General features: G+C 34.5%; 3 protein-coding genes across 5 annotated transcripts; 1 reads left to right on the top strand and 2 right to left on the bottom strand.

The window, feature by feature from the left end:
- Positions 1–4,424, bottom strand: nemp1 (nuclear envelope integral membrane protein 1). Its single transcript, XM_051879371.1, has 9 exons — positions 4,223–4,424; positions 3,722–3,843; positions 3,415–3,634; positions 3,167–3,239; positions 2,960–3,053; positions 2,402–2,516; positions 1,246–1,471; positions 993–1,160; positions 1–733 (listed from the first exon to the last, which is right to left on the bottom strand). The coding sequence occupies exons 1-9, from the start codon at positions 4,326–4,328 to the stop codon at positions 511–513; spliced, it is 1,347 nt and encodes a 448-aa protein (XP_051735331.1). The 5' UTR covers positions 4,329–4,424; the 3' UTR covers positions 1–510.
- Positions 4,425–4,582: 158 nt separating this feature from the next.
- On the bottom strand, positions 4,583–11,104 carry si:dkey-126g1.9 (uncharacterized protein C1orf115). The gene is made up of 2 exons (XM_051879381.1): positions 10,695–11,104; positions 4,583–6,505 (listed from the first exon to the last, which is right to left on the bottom strand). The coding sequence occupies exons 1-2, from the start codon at positions 10,947–10,949 to the stop codon at positions 6,368–6,370; spliced, it is 393 nt and encodes a 130-aa protein (XP_051735341.1). The 5' UTR covers positions 10,950–11,104; the 3' UTR covers positions 4,583–6,367.
- A 499-nt stretch (positions 11,105–11,603) lies between these two features.
- On the top strand, positions 11,604–22,214 carry nlrp12l (NLR family pyrin domain containing 12-like). Of its 3 annotated transcripts, none has more exons than XM_051879330.1 (13): positions 11,604–11,726; positions 13,192–13,308; positions 13,399–13,494; positions 13,673–15,466; positions 15,578–15,751; positions 17,055–17,228; positions 17,335–17,508; positions 18,213–18,386; positions 18,456–18,629; positions 19,889–20,062; positions 20,575–20,748; positions 21,241–21,414; positions 21,574–22,214. In XM_051879330.1, exons 2-13 carry the CDS (start codon positions 13,265–13,267, stop codon positions 21,581–21,583), a joined length of 3,336 nt encoding a protein of 1,111 aa, XP_051735290.1. In that variant the 5' UTR covers positions 11,604–11,726; positions 13,192–13,264; the 3' UTR covers positions 21,584–22,214. The 3 variants fall into 3 exon arrangements, with proteins under 3 accessions (XP_051735290.1, XP_051735293.1, XP_051735292.1); XM_051879332.1 differs by having other exon boundaries at positions 11,672–11,722; XM_051879333.1 differs by lacking the exon at positions 17,335–17,508.
- Positions 22,215–22,223: the final 9 nt, after the last annotated feature.

Here is a 22,223-nt window from a genome sequence, read left to right as displayed (position 1 = left end):
TATTATTATGTTTTTATTATTCATAAAAAAATAATCCTTTGACCTGAAACAGACTTACGGCTCCAATCAATGGCCACAGAAAGCTGTATAACGTATGTGCCTTTTCTGTTCAAATGTTTTAGTATTTCTTTTTTATTGATATACACGTGCCTGGGACTTAATATAAACTTAAAAACAAAACAAATCATAAAATACAGTCCATGTAACAACACAGCATTCACAGTTCCCTCCTCACACAGGACGTCTCTGCAGAAGTTAAACCCAAAGATTTAAGACAAATAAAAATAGTTAGGAAAAAGAAATCAAACTGTTGGACTTTCTCACGAGCTACGAAAATAACATCCAGGGCATTTTCACCATTAATCATCCGTTACGAATGCATCAGAGACTGAAGTCATGTGCCTTCAGTCACGAGTGAAAACTTCCAACTGATACCTTCAGAAGAACAGTAAATGCTACACTTGAGCAGATCTCAGACCAGCTTAAATACTTTCCAACACTGTTCATCAGTCATTTCACCCGTGTGTTGTTCAGTCGTGGAGATACCGCCTCTGGCTTCACATCGTCGTCCGTTTCCCACCCCTCCTCCTCCTTCTCCTCCTCCTCCTGTTCTTCCTCATCAGTGGAGAACAGCTCATCTTCAAAAAAGGATCCGCCCAGCCCGTACTCCTGCGTGTGAACTGACACCTCATTGGACAGCAAATGTGGAGAGCCTTCGATGAAGTCTGCAAATCTGAGTGCAAGTGTGGTTTTTAGACAACATGAAATCAAAATGGACCTTTTTCCTTCTTTATATACTAATTTTTGGTCTTAAGCATAGTTCTTCGATATTCTGAAGCCATTAATCATCGGTCTTTTGTGATTGTTCAAACACATTTGACCACATGAGCGTTTACACTACAAAAGCGATCCGGTTTGAATGCGTTTTCGACAATCTCTGGAAGTGGACAAGCTCAAAACGTTTTAGACCTCTCTAAAATATTCTCTCATACCTCTTAGGAGACTGGAGCCTAGAGACCGTCTTCCAGGTGTTGAACTCAGGACTGCCGCAGTATTTCCTAAGTTCCTCCAGAGCTTTCTGAGTCTCCACCTCCGACTGTCTCTGATACTCCTCTTCTGTCAGCAGACGCCGTGGCTCGAGTTTCTTAGGCTTCAGCTTCCTTCAGAGCATTCATTCAGCAAGAAGACAATGACTACATTGCTCAAAATGTATTTGAACAACATTTATTAAAGTTATATGCTCACTGATAAAGCATGAAGGCCTTGGTAAAAGGGTACTCCAGGTTCTTGGAGCAGAATGCAGCTATCATGATGGCCAGAGCCACTTGCTGGACCTGAATTCCAGCGTACACCAGCAGAAGACCGAATATCTGCAGCGTCCACGACAGGATGTTGATACTTCGCTCCTCCACCAGAGGCCCATAGCGGTAACAGACCGCAAAACTGATGAACCCGACCACAATGGTATAACCTAAATATATGTAAAACAAAAAACAGTCAGCACTTCGTATACTTTAAAGACTACTTTAAATAAATATTAATCAAATATTGTGCAAAATAAAGTTTGTTTTCATAAATTAAATGATAAATACAAATATAATAGTAAATAAATTAACTAATAATTTTTATTTATTAATAAAAAAATAAAAATAAACTGTAGCTCACTTTTCACAATCTGGCATATAAAAGTCTTATTTACATTCATTATTTTTCACTGAATATTGTTTCAAACAGAAATATCCTTTTACAAAAATTAAATGTGTTCTATATTGGACTTTATAAAACAGTTCCTGTCCTTGATTCTGATTGGTCAATAGCTGTGTTTTATTCACGATAAAACATGGCTATGACCGCTTCACCCAACGGTTCTGTGTATCACTACACAACACCCTTAGCAACCACTCTTAGCAACGTAAATCTGTAGAAGTGTATTATGAGAAAGAGATCGAGTGAGCGAGTTTATTACCTGCATTCAGATTAAGCATTTTCCTTCAGGTCAGTCCTATGTTCATAATAAAAAATCTGTTTAAATGTCCAATGTATTATCTTGTCCTTTTAACAGTTAAGGGGTTTTCCCGTGACTGACAGCGCTAGTCAAAGCATTTGTCAGTTGCGTCTTTTTCCGTGTTCACAACAATTCAGTCTTTTCAATGTAAAAGTCTTCGCTACTGACTGACACACTCATAAAGACAGTCTTTGCCGCCATCTAATGGCGTAATAATGTAACTTCTGTTGCTGTTCACGGTCAGGGACTATTTTTTCTGGCGGAAGGAAGGCTTTTAGCGCTTCACGTCATGCCTAACAACGCCCTTCAGCCGTGACTTATTCACAATACATCACAGCCTCTTGTACCTTATTGCTTACTTATGCACATTAATACATTTTCAAGGTGCTCTCTTACCAATAGCCAGATGCCAGTGATCTTTAAGAATTACTTGTAGATTCCTAAACACCAGCTGGATGATGTAGAGAGAAAAGGACCAGCCGCCCATCAGCAGCACATAGAATGGGCTTTTCTACAGGCCAAGGAAACAAACATGTTGAAAGGTAATAATACCACTTAAAGGGACAGTTCTGTCATCATTTACTCACCCTTAAGAAAGAATTTCTTTCTTTTGCTGAACTCAAAAGCAGATATTTTGAAAAATGTTGGCAACCAAAGAGTTGATGAGCCCCATTGACTTCCATAGTATTTTTTTTTCTCCATACTATGGAAGTCAATGGGGTCCATCAACTGTTTGGTTACCCATATTCTTCCAAATATCTTCTTTTGTGTTCAGCAGAAGAAAGAAATTCATACAGGTTTGGAACAACATGAGGGTGAGTAAACGATGACAGAATTTTAATTTTTTTGGTGAACTATCCCTTTAATAAGAGTTCATAGTTAATTGCTAACCAATTAGTTTGACAGTAGAGAGAAGGACATTTAGTACATATTAAAGAATGTGAGGAATCCTACCTTGGGTAAAAAACGGCTGATGACGAAGATGAGGATGACGAGGGAGGCGATCATGCCAGTGCTCATGCCAGCAGAGTAGTAGAACACTTGACTCCTACAAGATGGATGAAACAGGCGTGAGCACAGAGAGTTATAAACACAAAAAGTAACAACCGAAATTGAAAAGAAAATTCATTTTAAATTTTTAATTATATTAATATCAACTACCTGCTTAGAATGTCTGCAAAAAAGAACAGCAACACTCCAGCCAGAAAAACCAAAAACATGTAGATGTCAAAATCTATAGGAGGAAAAACAATATCAATCTCCAAATCAATAACACAACACTTAATTACATGAAAGCATGAAGATTTCATCTAAGCAATATAATCTGAAGGACCAACAGGAATGAGTTTTCCCATCCATGCGGACTTTTGCCTTTCTAATATATTAATCGCAAGTCCTTTTCAACTCACGTCGGCTAGGTTGTACTGTATAGAGTGTATAGATGTCTGAAGGGTCCACTCTGAAACAGGTCTTGTTGCTAAAGAGACTGATGCTCACGGTGGTCTCGTTGGTCTGTTCATGAACAAAATACTGCACAAGTTTCCAGATGCTGAAATGCTCAAGCTCCCGCAGGTCCTGCTCATCATTAACCACCGTCACTTTCAGCTTGGTAGTGCTCCACACTCTCACCTGTCAAACAAACAACACGGAGGGGCTTTCAATCTTGATGCAAACGTTACTGATCACACTGATAAAAGTCATAGTCAAAAGTTTTACCTGTATTCTAGTCCATGTTTCCCTCCATCCAGGTATGATGGAGTTATGGTAGCAAAAATGTTGTGCAGCTTGTGTTTTGATTTCTTGTCCATCTTTCATTTCTATGATGGGTCGGGTGGCACCTACAAGAAAATGACAGAATAATAACTTTTGTGAATCATATATATAATATTATATGTAACAGTGAATATATATATATATATATATATATACACACACACACAACAATCAAACAATAATCTACTGTGAATTGATGGTTTCACTTAAACATTTGCTTGCGACAAAAAATGATAAACATTGATAAAGAAAGACAACAAACAACATTTTTATCACATAACGTTACTTTAAAAACATCTGTTTTCACAGCTGTAACTACTTACATCAACAAATACATATACTTAGTACGCTAACAACACGTAGCTTTCTTTATTGTCCTAAAAAGAATTACAAGCAATATATATCAAGATATAATATCTTAAACCTTGTCTAACTAATGCTTACCTGACGTTGAAGAAAAATGAAATAAAAACAACACAATAGCCAAGATAACTTTCAATTTGACAGTTTCGATTCTAAAGCCACTTTCGGATTTCATTAATCCCGCCATGATGTCTTCTCGCGTTTCTTCGATGGTGGGAGTGACGTTACCGACGAGCCTCAAGTGCTAAACAGCGTCACCTGCTGCACTGGAGGAAACACGCGCATCTGTTGCACCATCACACATGACAACTGCAAAGTAAAAAATGAACTTTTTTTGGCGTCTAAAAAGCGATCTATATTGCATAGTTATTAATTATATTTGGTAAAATATGAAAAACAGTTTTTCTTAATTTAATAAATAAATTGACAAAACAATGCAACTCTGATTTTTTTTTTTTAATCTTATTTTTTCAATAACATTTCTTGGAATTCATTTTAAGCAGGTGTTACAAGCATGACACTCAGTTTCACTAACCCTATTAAACAAGTCATGGCTCATCTGTTTCTCTGTCTGGTGCCAGATTGTCTTTTCCTGTTGTGGTTCCTCATAATCCCTTCCTTTGTCTCTAAAGCTCTTGCCCTAATTACAGTTTGAAAACACTTACTCTTACTTCCTTCTCTAAGAACATTCAATGCCCTCTCTGTCAAGCAAATCCTCTCTTTTTTTTGTCCATGAAATTAACAAAAACAAATAAAACATTTAATAGCAGAGCTCATTAAACTCCCTTTACAGAGCATGGACATGCCTTTTAAAGATAAATCACTTTCGCCTATGTTAAAATGACATCTATACAGTGAGTTGCAAATAAAATATTTGGAATGAAATCAGGTGACCATCTCTTGCAACTTCCAGCATATATGCATAAAATAATTACAGATTCAGTAAAAATGTTAGTTGCCTATTGTACTATCTATAAGAATATTTCATTACTTTGACACAGAAATTCACTTTCAATCATAGCGAAATATACACTACCAGTCAAAAGTTTGGAAACATTACTATTTTTAATGTTTTTTAACGAAGTCTCTTATGGTCATTAAGGCTGCATTTATAATAAATACAGAAAAAACAATAATATTGTGAAATATTATTACAATTTAAAATTATGTTTTTTTATTTTAATATATTTTAAAATATAATTTATTTTTGTGATGCAAAGCTGAATTGTCAGCATCATTACTCCAGTCTTCAGTGTCACATGATCCTTCAGAAATCATTGTAATATGCTGATTTATTATCAATGTTGGAAACAGTTGTGCTGCTTAATATTATTTTATAACCTGTGATACTTTTTCAGGATTCTTTGATGAATAAAAAGTTAAAAAATATCAGCATTTAATTGAAATAGAAATCTTTTGTAACAATATACACTACAGTTTAAAAGTTTGGGGTCAGTAATTTATTTTCTTTCTCTTTTTTTTGAAAGAAATTAATACTTTTATTCAGCACGGATGTGTTAAATTGATAATAGTGATAGTAAAGATTTATATTGTTAGAAAAGATTTATATTTTGAATAAATGCTGTTCTTTTTAAACTTTTATTCATCAATGAATCCTGAAAAAAGTATCACGGTTCCAAAAAAATATTAAGCAACACAACTGTTTCCAACATTGATAATAACTGAGCATCAAATCAGCATATTAGAATGATTTCTGAAGGATCATGTGACACTGAAGACTGGAATAATGATGCTGACAATTCAGCTTTGATCACAGAAATAAATTATATTTTAAAGTATATTAAAATAGAAAACCATAATTTTAAATTGTAATAATATTTCACAATATTATTGTTTTTTTCTGTATTTATTATGAAATAAATGCAGCCTTAATGAGCATAAGAGACTTCATTCAAAAGCATTAAAAACAGTAATGTTTCCAAACTTTTGACCGGTAGTGTACACAGACAGAACTGAGTATTAAAAAAAGATATACAGCATGTCTTCCCTATAGCTGTAGATCACAATAGCAATGTGTCAACCTCCACTTCATCACAAATCCAAAAATCAGATATTTACAACAATTTACAGCATGAGAGGTTGATCTGTCCAGGGCAGAAGAATGGTCCATTTGTTAATCAGCATCTGGATGTGCAGTATTATCTGCTCCATATAAGAAGATTTTGGGTCCTGACAGTAAAGTAGAAATGCTGGTCACAGATTCTCTCAACCCCAGGCTCCTCCCGGGTGGAAATCTGGAACAATTGTGGCAGCAGCAGAGAGAGGGGTGGAGTATCCCACAGTGAAGTTCTGCAGACCCAACATCAGACATTTCCAGCTGTAGCGAAGAGCTTTTCTTACATTCTGTAAGACAAACAGAGTGTTGAAAATAACACGCATAGTGAATTTGTAACTTCCAACATACTCCCAACTCCCAATCAACCAACATATTGTCTTAATATGTGTGTATTATATTAATAATAAATTACATAATCAAAGTAAATGGAATTAATACTAAAATTATTGAATGACAAAATGCAACACCTAAAGAAAAAATACCCTAAATTTTTATAAAAAGATCTGATCCACTTTTATTCACTTTTTTCAGAACTGTGATGATTAATTTTTTATTTTTCCAATTTTAATTTGTGTACAGAACCTGTCAAAAGTTCGGAAACGTTAATGTTTTTGTCTCTTCTGCTCACCAAGGCTGCATTTATTTCATTAAAAATACAGTAAAAACAGTAATATTGTGAAATATTATTACAATTTAAAATAATTGTTTTGTTATTTTAATAAATTTATAAATGTAATTTATCCATTTGATGCAAAGCTGAATTTTCAGCATCATTACTCCAGTCTTCAGTGTCACATGATCCTTCAGAATTCTGATTGGGTGCTCAAGAATTATCATTATTATTATTATTATCAATGTTGAAAACAGTTTTTGCTGCTTAACATTTTTGTGGAAACAATGATATTATTCAAACATTTGTGATATAAGATTAAAAAGAGAGAGATATTAATACTTTTATTCATCAAGGATGCATTAAATTGATCAAAAGTGACAGTGAGGACATTTATAATGTTACAACAGATTTCTATATTTACTAAATGCTTTAAAATATTTAATAAATAAATGTAATAATTTATTGAACTTTCTATTCATCAAAGAATCCTGAAAAAAGTATCACCATTTCCACAAAAATATTAAGCAGCACAAATAAGTTTTCAACATTATTTATAATAATAATAATAATAATAATACATTTTGAGGACTAAATCAGAACATTAGAATGATTTTTGAAGGATCATGTGACACTAAAGACTTGTTTAAAAAAAAAAAAAAAAAAAAAAATTTTAATGTTTCCAAACTTTTGACAGGTACTGTCATTTTTTTCTTTATTGTATGTAATTGTAAGTTTTGTTTTTGGATAAATAATTTACTTAAATTAAAATGAATATATATATATATATATATATATATATATATATATATATATTTATTTATTTTTTTTTTTACAAATGACAAAGGATTTTATTTTGTGAAATTCCAACTCAAAATGATTCGACTGTCAGGAACACAGTGCTCACAATACTTTGGCCTTTAGTAAATCTGAACAACAAATCAAAATCATTTAAGCGATTTGATTAAACCACAATCCAATTCCTTTGAAAATAACTATTTTCATTCACAGATCCAAAAGGTTTAGCCTGTGCCAGAAGCAATATAATACAATTAAGACTTTGAGTGGTTTAAATACCTAACAGAATTCCAAGTAGACAATTTAGCTGGATTAAACACTAGACTTTATCATTTTAAACTGTAAACAGCATGTAGTTTAGTGTCTTTACACTTGACTGTCTCTCTGTGTGACAACAGGTCCGAAACAGGATGCAATGCTTTATCCTGAGGGAGGAAACGCATGACAATGGATCACTGCATGTGATCTGAATGACCCATTCCTCCCAAAATAAATGTCTGACAATGTACTAGCCCTAGTTGTTTTCAGTTCCTCTAGACAGGCCTCCATTTGGGTAAAAACAGATGCTGTGTATTGAGTGGATGTGATGTTAAAGTATAATGCAAGTAAATTGTCTATCATCCTATGGGCCATTGCTGCAGCTTTAATTAAATATTACATTCATCACCATACATGTGTTTTACGTTTTGCAAACTTAAACATTTATTTTTTCTGTGATGAGTCTCATGCTAGAGCCGTCCATAATGATGCATTAAAAATATAAAATCTATCCTATTTGTGGTTGCGGTCAGTATGAACCTGAAATACTGGCTCAACTGGACCAGCAGCAGAAAATCTTTATTGATCTTTAAATCTTTATTGATGAGCCCTGCATTTCATTTTGTTGTTAGGAAAGTTGGCCATTATAGCACCAAATTTGTACAAGCTACTTTGGTGAAGGTGCTTTGGAAGAAAAACAGGGATGATATAGATTTTAAGTGGATTGCAGTGGGATGGCGTGTTTACTAAAGATACTCCACTCAGTCTCAGCAGTTTTAATTGGCTAAGTCTGATAAGGAAACAGTCTAAGACGCCAGACAGGTCATCCGTTGATCTTTGACCTAGTCTAACGCAGGGCCAGCAAATTCACTAGAAAAGTCATGTGCTTGTTTAAAAAATATAATCATTTATATGGTTATTATATTCAAAGCATTAACTGAAGTGGGAATTTTATCTGTGCATGATTTCATAATCAAAATTCCCTATATGGACAACAACATTTTGTTTTTGAAAGCATTTTTTTCCCCATTACTGAATAACACACGACAACTTTCTGTTGTATAATGTCACTCTTCTCACTTATGACCACAGCACTGGTCATTTAGAAATTCAATGGTAAAGTTCATGAGATTTTAAATCAGGATAACGCAGGGACAAAACCATTTTGAACACTTTCCTATATCATCATCCAAAGTGATCCAAAAAAAAAAAAAAAAAAAAAAAAAAAAAAATCAACAATTGGAAATAAAATTTGTCAGAATTGAATAGTTATCTAAACCACGAGAATACAATGACAAAAAAATTCAAATTTACCAGTTGGAATATTTACTAGTCACGACTGGAAAGCAATGATTAAGTACTATAACGAACACGTTGGCCTACTTGTCTGTATCCCAATAGAGAAAATAGTGAATAAACACAAATTAAAACTTGGTAGTAGCAGTTAGTAGTGAAATTAAAGATACCAGTCATTGCTAGATTACTTCCTAGTATTTTATTTATAGTAACAGTAATATAAAATGCACACTAGTTAGTCTTAAGGAATAAATGTATATGATTTTTTATATTTAGGGGCAGCCACAAGCTATAGGCAGAGTAGTAATGGATTACATGTAATCTGGATTACATAATCAGATTCCAAAAATCAAGTACTTGTAATTAGAGTAAATTACTTTTTAAAATACTCATAATCAAACTACAGTTACTTTTTTATGGATTACATGATTACATATTATTTACACAATGGCAGTAAGTTGTTCACAATTCATTGATTCTCCTAATTTTTCATTTTTTTTAACGTTTATATTTTTTTTCATAATAAACCTGCTGCTTATATGTTCGTGATTCTTTGAGTTTTTCCGGCGGTGAGGGGGAAATGATGAAATATAGATGAATATATATGAAATAATAATAATATATGAAATATAGATAAAATATTTGATGTGATATTGCTGTGAATTTCATGTTTTTCAATATTTGTTTTTGTAATGTTGCCATTTTCTAAATTTACTTAATTATATGTAAGTAAATATGTTTTAAAATCATAAGATGTGATTTTGTTTTATTCAGTGTTACTATCAGCAAACACTAACAGGTACATTAGTGTTAGTATTTTGAAGTATTAACTGTCTCTACATTGCACTTTAAAAAGAATCTGTTGAGGCTCTTGTTGGCGAATAGAATATATTTTTTGGAATATATATATATTTTTGTATCTGTCAAAATAGGACAATATTATCCTACAATATATGTGACATCAAATAAGAGTTAGCACAAAAGTAATCTAAATGTAATCCAAAAGTAGTCAGATTACGTTACCAAAAATGTGTAATCTAAGAGATTATATTACTGATTACAAATTTTGTCATGCAATTTGTAATCAGTAATCTACCCAGCTCTGGCTATAGGCTATCACTACTCAAAAGGTACTTTTTTTTTTTTTTAAAGATATTAATACTTCCATTAAGCAAGCACTCATTAAATTGCTATTCATCAAAGAGCTCTGAAACAAAATGTATCACAGACAATCTGAACCGTTTTCTACTGTGATTAAAAATGTTTCTTAAACCTGAAAAAGACTGGAGTAATGATGCCGAAAATTCAGTTTTATCACAGGAATAAATTTCATTTTAAGATATATTAAAATAGTAAACAGCTACTCAAAATTGTAATAATATTTCACAATGTTACTGTTTTTACTGTAAAACAAACAAATGCAGCCTAGGTGAGAAGCGTATTCCTTCAAAAACAAACAAAAGTGCTTTAAAAACCACACTTTTTATGTTTTCAAGTGAAATATTCAACCTTACCTTTTTGTATTTTTTATATTTTTCTTTCTTTTTTGCTTTCTTTTCCTCCTTTAGTTTGTGTTGGCTGTCATTTTCCACTAAGGGCTCGTATGGAGATCTCTCCTGCAGTACAGTGAAGGGCAGAGCTCTGGGCCTCTTCTCCTCCGGTTGATCGAGGCTCTGCTCCGGTGCACCGGTATCGACCTGCCGCCTGTATCTGCCAGTAACGTCCTCAAAGAGGCCAAGCCGCGGGACACAGAGAGACTTGGGCTTCATGGTATTCACCAGGAGCGTGTTGTTAGTGCACTCTGATAAAGCTCTCAGGACTACATACGCACATCCTCTTGGAGCAGCTCTGCAGTGTTTGGGTTTGGCTGGACTCCAGCTCTGATTGGAGTCCAACACCGTCGAGTTCACAGCGGGGGGCCGTCTGAAAGACTGGAGTACAAACTCTTGTTGACAGTCATAGATAAATAATTGGGTGTGGAATTTAAATCACTGTATTATGTGTCCGATTGATTTACACTATGCGGACACTTTCCACGAACAGAGTACAAAATAGGCCTGAAACTGGAAAAAAAAAATCTTTTACTTAACATGTTATTAAGTTTATTCAATTAAATTACATTTTTAGTATATGTATTTTTTTAAAATAATAATAATAATCATGGGACACAAGAGTTATAGTTGAATGTGTCTGCTGTTTTATTTTATTTTTTAAATTTTGTAATTTATATTTTTGAATCACTAACACAAGCAAATGCCTTTTTCTACACGACATTTAAAAATGGTTAAAAAAAAAATCTTGAAATAGTAATAAATTAAATTATGCATTATTTTTTTTTTTTTTTGCAAAAACTGAAATGACATTTTAGGCTACTGGAAAACGCTTTCATAGCCTATAAAGAAGTGACGAACATGTGCGACTTGAACCATATGATCTAAACAAGAATCCGCCCCTTTTTGACCACGTGATCATTGACTGACGAGTGAAATCACTGAAGCGAAAGTAGAATAAGCAGGTATTTGGACATACACTCGGCTTGTTTGTAAGTAAGTACACATTTAGTTTCCTAAAATACGTAAATTAGACTTAAACTTTTAAAATGTAGCCTATATTTCTATTTTACAATCGATGATGGTTTTTAATTCCTAATAGCCTACTTCTCTACTTTCATATAATTTTTTTTTAGCTTCTCTGTAATTAGATGACTTTGTTTAGTAGTAGTGTTTATAATCTACTGATATGTTCATTTTATCTGTCATTGCAAAGTCTCTTTTATAATTAGTCTATAGCTTATGTCTTTTACTTAATCCAGACACCATATCATGAGCATTACTGATGCAAAATAATAATAATAATAACTTATTAAAATAGCTTAGAATGCATGATATTAGTAGCTAAAAGACAGAAGTACTTTCATTAGATTAGACTTACTTTAGACTGACAATGACAACAGGAATGACAGTCAAGATGTTGATTTTGTTTTTTTACTTTAACTAGGGAGTGTCAGTGAGACTGACAATGACAACAGGAATGACAGTAAAAATGTTGATTTTGTTTTTACTTTAGGGTGTGTCAGTTTCATGATATGAGTTTACTGGTGTTGTCATCATTTTTAACTTTAATTACACAGTGGCATATTTCATAGCAAAACTCATACAAGGAAGCCAAAGAAAGCTGAGGGTAATTTGAGACCAACAGAACCATGTAACACCTACCACTTTTTGTTACAGTCATTCTATGAGTAGTTCAAAACGGATGTATGATGCAACAATGCTTTGTGATGATTTTTGTCCTCAAAATCACATGGTATCCAGTGTACATGGAGATATACTGTTTATTTGCTCATGTTTTTGAAATATCCTTAAAAAGAATTAAGGATAATACAATCTCAGCACTTATCACAGCCTCACTGTGTGTGTGTGTACAAGAATACAATTTAACCACAAAACAGTGTCTTTAAATCACTTTTTTTCAAACAAAAACCCACATGAATGTACAAAACTGGTTAACTTCTCCAACTGTACTTAGTGGTTCCTCATTCTTTTGCTGTATTTTGTAAATTGCAACATAAATGTTCACATTACACACCATTTATAGATTAAGAGAAAGTACATTTTCCAAGAAGAGAAAAAAAAAACATCTACAATATTTCATATTTTCTTTTGAACATACTTCGTACTTGGATGTGATCAGAATTTCTTAATAAAAGTTCAAATAGGTTATTATAATAAGTGGTATGGTACATAATGTACATGGAACATTCTGGGGTTTTTTTTTCTTATCTTTTTCCTTTTTCTTATCTTTGAAATTCTTGTTTGTAGTTCATGCCATGCGTTTGTTTACTCTCTTTTCCCTGATTGTGTCCGTGCATGTATTGTTTAATGATCTTGTGTATTTATAGTTCTCAAGATTTCATGAATGCCCTTTTATCTTATCTCTGAATAAACTTGTTTTCATCTTTGGTCCATTTTCCAAGAAGAGAAAATAAAATCATCATATTTTTGTGTTCAGGTGTAAGCGGTGAAAACCTTGGACGTGAAGTTTAACTGAAGAAAAAAATGTGGACGGGTGAACTGCGTTTTTAATGAATCTGCCGGATTTAATCATTCCATATTCTGGGACTCCATGGTGAGAAAAGTGTGGTAAAGTGTCATTTATATCACGTATGACATAAATGATTGAATAAACATATTTCTAAACATTTATCTCTTCTTCAAGGATGGTTTCACAGCCAAGCCATGTTTCTTTAAAAAGTGCCAGTTCTATGCTGGACCCAATTGATTTGAAAAGGGAACCTCTCTATTCAGTACAAAGGTATGTAACATCTGCTTAGTCCTTCAAAAATGCCACAATTTCCAATTTTTTTTGGAAACTGGACTTCTTTCAGGATCCTTTGATGGATATTGAACATCTTACCAACCTCATATGTTCGGACGGTAATGTTCTCTGAGAGTCCACTCATATATTTTCATTGTCGGTGTATTTTTCACAGGTTTCACAAGAACAATATTCCTGACTCAATAGTGGATCCCAATTCAGCCATGGAGTGCCAACAAGAATATAAATCAAGACTGAAAGCAAAATTTCAATTCATTCACAATGACTTGTCTAAACAATCAGATCACACGTTCCTGAATGACATCTTCACAGAGCTTTACATCACTGAAGGGGAAAGTGATAATGTCAACAAAGAACATGAAGTGAGACAGATTGAGATGGCGTTGAGGAGAAAAACCACAGAAGACATTCCAGTCAAATGCAATAACATTTTTAAACACTCTCCCGAAGAAAACAGACCCATCAAATGTGTGCTGACTAAGGGAGTTGCAGGCATAGGGAAAACAGTCTTGGTGCAGAAATTCATACTGGACTGGGCCGAGGGCATCGCTAATCAGGATATCGGGTTTGTGTACCCACTTCCGTTTCGAGAGTTGAACCTGATGAAAGGAAAACAGTTTAGCTTGATTGAGCTTCTCCAACACTTCAAAATGGAAACGGACTTAGGAGATGGTTACAAAAACCAAAAAGTTATTTTTATCTTTGACGGTCTAGATGAATGCCGCTTTCCTTTGGATTTCCAGAACAACGCAAAGTTGTGTAACCCAACTCTGCCAGCCTCTATTGACGTTTTGCTAACCAATCTCATCAATAACACACTGCTTCCTGATGCCCTCCTCTGGATAACATCTCGACCAGCAGCAGCCAATCAAATCCCTCTTGAGTATATTGACCTGGTGACTGAAGTTCGAGGGTTTACTGATCCACAAAAAGAAGAATACCTCAACAAGAGAATCAATGATAAACACCTCTCTGGCCATATCATCACACACTTAAAGTCATCAAGAAGTCTGTACATCATGTGTCATATACCAGTCTTCTGTTGGCTCTCTGTGACGGTCCTAGAAAGAATGTTCAATGCAGCGGAAGATGGAGAAATTCCCAAGACTCTTACTCAAATGTACACACACTTTCTTCTCTTGCAAACCAGAGCGAAAAACATGAGATACACTAAAGATTACAACCCAGGCCTGGAGGATGAAGACATGATTTTAAAGCTAGGTAAACTAGCCTTCCAACAGCTAAAAAGGGGCAATCTGATATTCTATGAGGAAGACCTGATGGCTTGTGGGATTGATGTGAAGGAGGCCGTGGTGTACTCAGGAGTTTGCTCACAGATCTTCAGAGAAGAGTCTGCAATGACCGAAAACAAAGTGTACTGTTTCATTCATCTGAGCATTCAGGAGTTTTTGGCAGCCATGTATGTGTATTTTATGTTTAAGGTCCACCACAACAATATTCTTGATCATGAAGAGCATCAAGAGACCACCTTGTTTGAGTTGCATAAGAGTGCCATTGACAAGGCCCTACAGAGCGAGAATGGACACCTGGATCTTTTCCTCCGCTTCCTTCTGGGCCTTTCATTGGAGTCCAATCAGACCCTTTTACAAGGCTTGCTTTCTCGATCTGGTAGCAGAGCCTGTCAGAGCATTGAAGAAACGGTTGAATACATCAAGAAGATGATAGAGGAGACGTCCTTGCCGGAAAAGTCCATAAATTTGTTCTACTGTCTCAATGAACTGAATGAACTCTCTCTGGTCAAGGAGATCCAGCGCTTCCTGAACTCAGGGCATTTTTCGAAACTCTCCCCTGCACAGTGGTCAGCCCTAGTTTTTGTGTTATTGACATCAGAAGAGAAACTGGATGTATTTGACTTGAAGAAGTACGTCAGATCAGATGAAGGCCTTACCAGATTGTTGCCGGTGGTCAAAGCTTCAGAAACTGCTCTGTGAGTACTTGTTTTGATGTTTCATATTTCACAGGTTCACCTAATAGTGTAATTGAGGTCACATGTAGTGTGTTTGGTTTTTATTGATTATATATCTACATTATATTCTAGACTGGATAATTGTGGACTTACTATGAGATGCTGCAGAGCTCTTGCCTCCACTGTTGGTTCCAGCTCTTCAAATGTACGAGTGCTAGATCTGTGCAATAACTCCATAGGAGACAAAGGACTGGAGCTTCTGACAGCCGGACTGGAAAACACACTGTGTAATTTAGAGGAACTGAGGTAAAGCTTGTGGTCACTTTCTTGTATATATATCATCATCACTCCAGTTTTCAGTGTCACATGATCCTTCAGAAATCATTCAAATACTGATTTGAAGCTCAAAAAACATTTCTAGTTATTATCAATGTTAGAAAAAGTTGCTCTGCTTAAAGGGTTAGTTCACCCAAAAATGAAAATAATGTCATTTATTACTCACCCTCATGTCGTTCCACACCCGTAAGACTTTCGTTAATCTTCGGAGCGCAAATTAAGATATTTTTTTTGAAATCCGATGGCTCAGTGAGGCCTGCATAGCCAGCAATGACATTTCCTCTCTCAAGGTCCATTAATGCACTAAAAACATATTTAAATCAGTTCATGTGAGTACAGTGGTTCAATATTAATATTATAAAGCGATGAGAATATTTTTGGTGCGCCAAAAAAACGATTTATATAGCGATGGCCGATTTCAAAACACTGCTTCAGGAAGCTTCGGAGCGTTATGAATCAGCGTGTCGAATCAGCGGTTCGGAGCGCCAAAGTCACGTGATTTCATTGGCGGTTTGACATGCGATCCGAATCATGATTTGACATTAAAAAACTTTTGTAACATTATAAATGTCTTTATAGGGGTCGATTTAATGTGTCCTTGCTGAATAAAAGTTAAATTTTTTTTTAAATTACATTCGATTTAAATGTGGCGTGAGAACATGAAACCTTAAAAGATGATGATTTTTGTTGTTGTTGTTATTACTATAATCGAGTAATTCGCATTTTACACAATATTGACAGTTACAACACGGTGGTGGTTCGTTCCTGAATGAAGCGTTTTTTAACTAATCGTTTGAACGAGTGATTCGGTGACTCTCTCAGAACGAATCGGTTGGAAGCTCTCTCATAATAACAGTCACATGTCGCCACCTACTGGCGTATTGATGTAATCTGCAGAAAGAGAGACTTAAAAATCCCCACCACTAATGTACAGAGCAGTCTGCCTGGAAATGTATTATTAAATATGTTGCTTATTAAATATTTTGGATGATATGATAATGTTTTCATCTGCTAATAAGAGTTTATTATCAGCTCCATTTTACACATATTTATAATCCATTCTGGATGAATTCCACAGTACCAAAATCGGTGCAGAAATTATTCTGGGTTCAATTTCACTAAGATGTTGCAACTAAAATGAAAAGACATTGTTTCCTTAAAATGCCCATTAGAATAATTTTAATGTCCTCAACACGATTTAATATTGTGTGAAATTTGAGTAACTACATTAGTAGTTGAAAGATTCATGTTATGTGTTATACTGTTTCCTCAGGCTCTCATACTGCAGAATCACCACACGTGGCTGCTCTGTTCTGGAATCAGGACTGCTCCCAAATCTTCCAAACCTTAGGGTGCTGGACCTGAGTGAAAACAGTCTGAGAGAAGCAGGAATTAAGATCTTGGCCAATTACCTGAGGCATCAGCACTGTAAACTTGAGATACTGAGGTAAACATCCTTCCTCACACCACTTCAGTTCATTAGAAGACATCAATACCAAATGTAGAATTAATTTGGTCCTCATAATCTCATGTCGTCATTGCATTATTCATAGACTCAAGGACTGCAGAGTTACACCTAATGGCATCTTTGCAATAGCCTCAGCTCTACAGTCCAACCCATCTCACTTAAGAGAGCTCGATCTGCACTGGAATAACCCAGGAGATAATGGAGTGGAGACACTTTCAGCTGTAATACAGCATCCTCTTTCCCGACTTGAAACACTTTGGTACACTTTTATTTATGAAATGTATTGTCATATATACCGTTTAAAAGTTTGAAGTCGGTAAGATGTAAAAAAAAGAAAGAAAAGAACGTGTAACCGGTCCTACTTGAACCGCTTCGAGCAGGACTCGAACCGCAGTCTCTGGCATGGGAGGCGGGTGCGCTAACAAGGATGCCAAAGGCCACAGCCTCTAGCATCACATTCCGTTACACATTAAATTGATCAAAAGTAACTGTAAAGATGTTTACACTGTTACAAAAAAATTAAATTTCAAAAATAGTTTTTTTTTTTTTTTTTTACTTTCTGTTCATCAAAGAATCCTGAAATATATTTAAAAAATGAAAAATATTAAGCATGTCTGTTTTCAACATGATAATAATAAGAAATGTTACTTAAGCATCAAATCGGCATATTAGAATGAATGGACTGAAGGATCATGTGACATGAGACTGGAGTAATGATGCTGAAAATTCAGCTTTGCCAGCACAGGAATAAATTACATTTTACAATATATTAAAATAGAAAATATTTAATTAAATTGAATTATATTTCACAATATTACTGTTTTACAGCCTTGGTGAGAATAAGAGACCTCTTTTAAAAACTTTAAAAGATTTAAAAAATCTTTCCGACCCCAAACTTTTGGTTGTTCAACCCTTATTATAAATGTGAATCTCTAATCAAAATGTCTATTTTTCCACCCGTAGGCTAAGTTACGGTTTGCTCACTGTGAAGTCCTGTCAGTCTTTGGCTTCAGCTATGAGGTCCAGCTTCTCAACTCTGAAAGCTTTAGACCTGAGCGGCAACGCAATATATGACGAAGCAGTGAAAATGTTCTCAAATGGACTTGGAAGCCCTCATTGTAAAATAGAGATTTTGAGGTAAGGGTTTGAAATCTCCATTTAAATCCTGCACACAGCGAACACTTGAAGCACATCCTGTCTTTTCAGGTTGGCACTGTGTGAGATCACAGAAGTGGGTGTTGCTGATTTGGCCTCAGCTCTTGTTTCTAACCCGGGTTCTCTGAGAGAGCTGGACTTGAGGCAGAACCACATAAAGGATTTTGGTGTATCAAGTCTGGCTGATGTGGTGAAGAACTCCAACTGTAGGCTGGAGACGTTACGGTGAGCAGAAGAACCGGAGCATTGAGACTTTCTTTATAGTGCTTGCAAGGAAGCTATGTAGATAATTTCAGCCTAAGGCAGTGTTGGGGTACGTTTTTACAAGTAATGAGCATTACGTAATCAGATTAATTTTTTTTGATGTAACAAGTAATGCATCACTTTATTAATTTACGCATTAATATTTAAGTTAGTTTTTTTAAGTAATGCACATTACTTTTCAGTTTAGTTCATTTGCCTAAACATTTTTTAAACTACTGAATTAAACTTAGACACGCACACCTTGTGTGTGCGGGAACAGACAAATTGTACAAAAGTAACAAAACATTACTTTCAAATTTAAAAAAAAAGGCTTGTACAGTAGGTAATATAATCCGTTAAAAGTAACGTAACACATTACTTTCCATAAAAGTAACATAATTAGTTACTTTTAAAATAAAACACGACTATGACCGGTTCAACGGTTCTGTGTATCACTACACAACACCCTTAGCAACCATTCTTAGCAACGTAAACTGTATGTTCTCAATTGATATTGTTCATTGAAGCTTATTTATTATGTAGAAGAGTACTGTGAGAAAGAGATCGAGTGAGCGAGTTTATTACCTGCATTCAGATTTAGCATTTTCCTTCAGGTCAGTCCTATGTTCATAATAAAAAATCTGCTTAAATGTTCGATGTATTATCTTGTCCTTTTAACAGTTAAGGGGTTTTCCCGTGACTGACAGAGCTAGTTAAAGTTGCGTCTTGTTTCGTGTTCACAACAATTCAGTCTTTTCAATGTAAAAGTCTTCCCTACTGACTGACACACTCATAAAGACAGTCTTTGCCGCCATCTAATGGCGTAATAATGTAACTTCTGTTGCTGTTCACGGTCAGGGACTATTTTTTTCTGGCGAAAGGAAGGCTTTTAGTGAAAGTTTACTTCTTGAAAGTTGCATTGTTACATATTCTTGGCTTTAATATTTGTATCGTGTGGTAACCATTTTATAAAAGCAATAAGGTACTCGAGGCTAGTGCTGTATCGTGAATAAGTCACGGCTGAAGGGGTTGCAGGCACTCCGCTTCGCGTCGATTGCTTACTTAAGATTAAAGTTTGAAGTACAACTGACAGTGATGTGATTATGAGGTCAATAACAGTTGGTCTTCTTTGTTGCATTTATTTAGATGCTGAATTATTCCCTACAGCAAATTTAAATCTAGTTTTAAATGTTTTAACAGTAAATCAAGAGCATTTTATGAACAAACGTCTTTCATAACAGTTTAGGAGACAGTGGAGTCACAAAGGAAGGTTGTACTGTCCTCGCTGCTGCTCTAAACTCAAACCCGTCTCATCTGAGAGAGCTGGACCTCAGCAATAATGAGCTCACAGACGCAGGGATGAGGCTCCTTTCTCCTGTCCTGAGGAATCACCACGGCAACATTGTGAAATTAGAGTAGGTTCTGTACAAATACTTTCAATAACATTCTAATATATCAGATAATTATTATGTATAATTATTAATGATTTTTTTTAAAAGAACTGAATGCTTTTATTCAACAAGGATGCATTAAATTGATCAAAAGTGACTTTTACATTACAAAACATTACATTACAAAAAAAATAAAATTAAAAATTCAAATAAATTACAATATATTTTAAATAAATGCTGTTTTTTTTTTAGAATGTTCTTTTGAACATTCTATTCATTCAAAAATCCCAAAACATTACGGTTTCAACAAAAATATTTCTATTTTCAAGACTGATAATAATAATAATCACCAAATCAACATATTAGAATGATTTCTGAAGGATCATGTGATTCGATCATGTCGATCGAATAATGCAGCCTTGTTGAGCTTAAGAGACTTCTTTTTAAAAAATCCCAAACCCCAACTTTTTAAATAGTAAGATATAATTTTTTTTTTAAATGATAAAAAAACGCCTCTCTACCATTGTTTTCCCTAGTTTGAGCCAGTGTGGTTTAACTGTGGACTGCTGTGATTCACTGGCTGCAACTTTTGTAGAAAAATCCTCAAGACTTAGAGAACTGAATTTGGGAGTAAATAATCTACAAGATCTGGGAATTACAATCCTCTGTGCTGGACTGGAAAATCCACATTGTCAGCTGGACACTTTGAGGTAATTCTATATCTGAAACTTTTAGTGTTGCTTTCATAGAAGTTAATCATGATTTTCCTCTAAAATCTACATTAAAGGGTTAGTTCACCCAAAAATGAAAATTCTGTCATTTATTACTCACCCTCATGTCGTTCCAAACCTGTAAGACCTTCGTTCATCTTCGGAACACAAATTAAGATATTTTTGATAAAATCCGAGAGCTTTCTGACCTCCGATAGACTGCAGCGTTATTACCACTTTCAAGGCAAAGAAAGGTAGTAAAGACATTGTTAAAATAGTCCATGTAACTACAGTGATTCAACCTTAATTGTATGAAGCGACATGGTATATTTACTACCTTTCTGGGTTATGAGTTTGGAACGACATGAGGGTAATAAATGACAGAAATTTCATTTTTTGGGTGAATTAACCCTTTAACATTTTACACTTTTCTTTGATTAATTATCTATGCCTATTATATTGTTTACACGTAACTAATATTTTCCTCTACAGGCTATCTAACTGTGGGATCACAGGAGAAGGTTGCACTGCTTTAGCCTCTGCACTGAAATCGAAACACTCACTTTTAAGACAGCTGGACCTGAGTGAAAACAATCTGACAGATTCAGCCGTGAGGCCGCTATCTGTTCTACTGGACCATCCAGACTGTAAACTAGAGAAACTCGTGTAAGTAGCTCCTGGTGAGGTAGGATATTTGCAGTAGTTATGAACTCATGAACACCTGAAACAGCATAATAGCTACAGTATGTCGTACAAAATACTCAAACTGGACCTTTGCATTTGTGTGATGTTGAATGTAATATAATTTTTCTTTTTTCTTTCCAGCTTGTATTAACTTCAGACCTGTGTGTCACAGCACACATCAACATTTGATGAAAGACGCAGAATGCTGCCATACCTCACTGATGATTGCACTTCTTATATGACGTTTTCAGATGTATTATTTTAAATCCGTTGTTATTTATATTGTTCTATTTATATTAAATGTGAATACTGAGCAGAAATTAACATTGTTTAATAAAACTATGTCTACAAACAGCACAGCAAGGAAGTTACAGGTTAATTTGCAATGCAACACTTTTTGCTGTTGCACATGTAATATATTGCATATTTTCTCAGCATGAACACAATCTTTGTAATAAGACTAATTCATTGAAGTATATGTACCAATAACAAATGTTACAAGTTGACTGATGTTTGAAAATATTTTTTATTTTTTCAAAAGAATGGTGAAGTTGTGCTCAACTCCTTGCTTTAAGGTCACTAACACACTATTTCAACGGTACAGTTATTTTAAACCTGTGTCATTACAGCTTTCATTGGTTATGTTTTTCAGTTATGTACTGTCATTTAATGTTATCATTTATTTTATAATGTATATAAATAAAAATTGTAATATTTATCCTGTAAAACTTCATGGCTGTATAAATAAACCTTATTACAAATAAATTAAAGACTGCATGTTATTTGGTGTG

This window comes from Ctenopharyngodon idella, chromosome 22 (genome assembly GCF_019924925.1).
Source record: "Ctenopharyngodon idella isolate HZGC_01 chromosome 22, HZGC01, whole genome shotgun sequence".
In the NCBI taxonomy this organism is placed as follows: Eukaryota; Metazoa; Chordata; class Actinopteri; order Cypriniformes; family Xenocyprididae; genus Ctenopharyngodon; species Ctenopharyngodon idella.
Note: the sequence above shows the minus strand (reverse complement) of the source record. Positions and strands in the feature narration are given on the sequence as shown.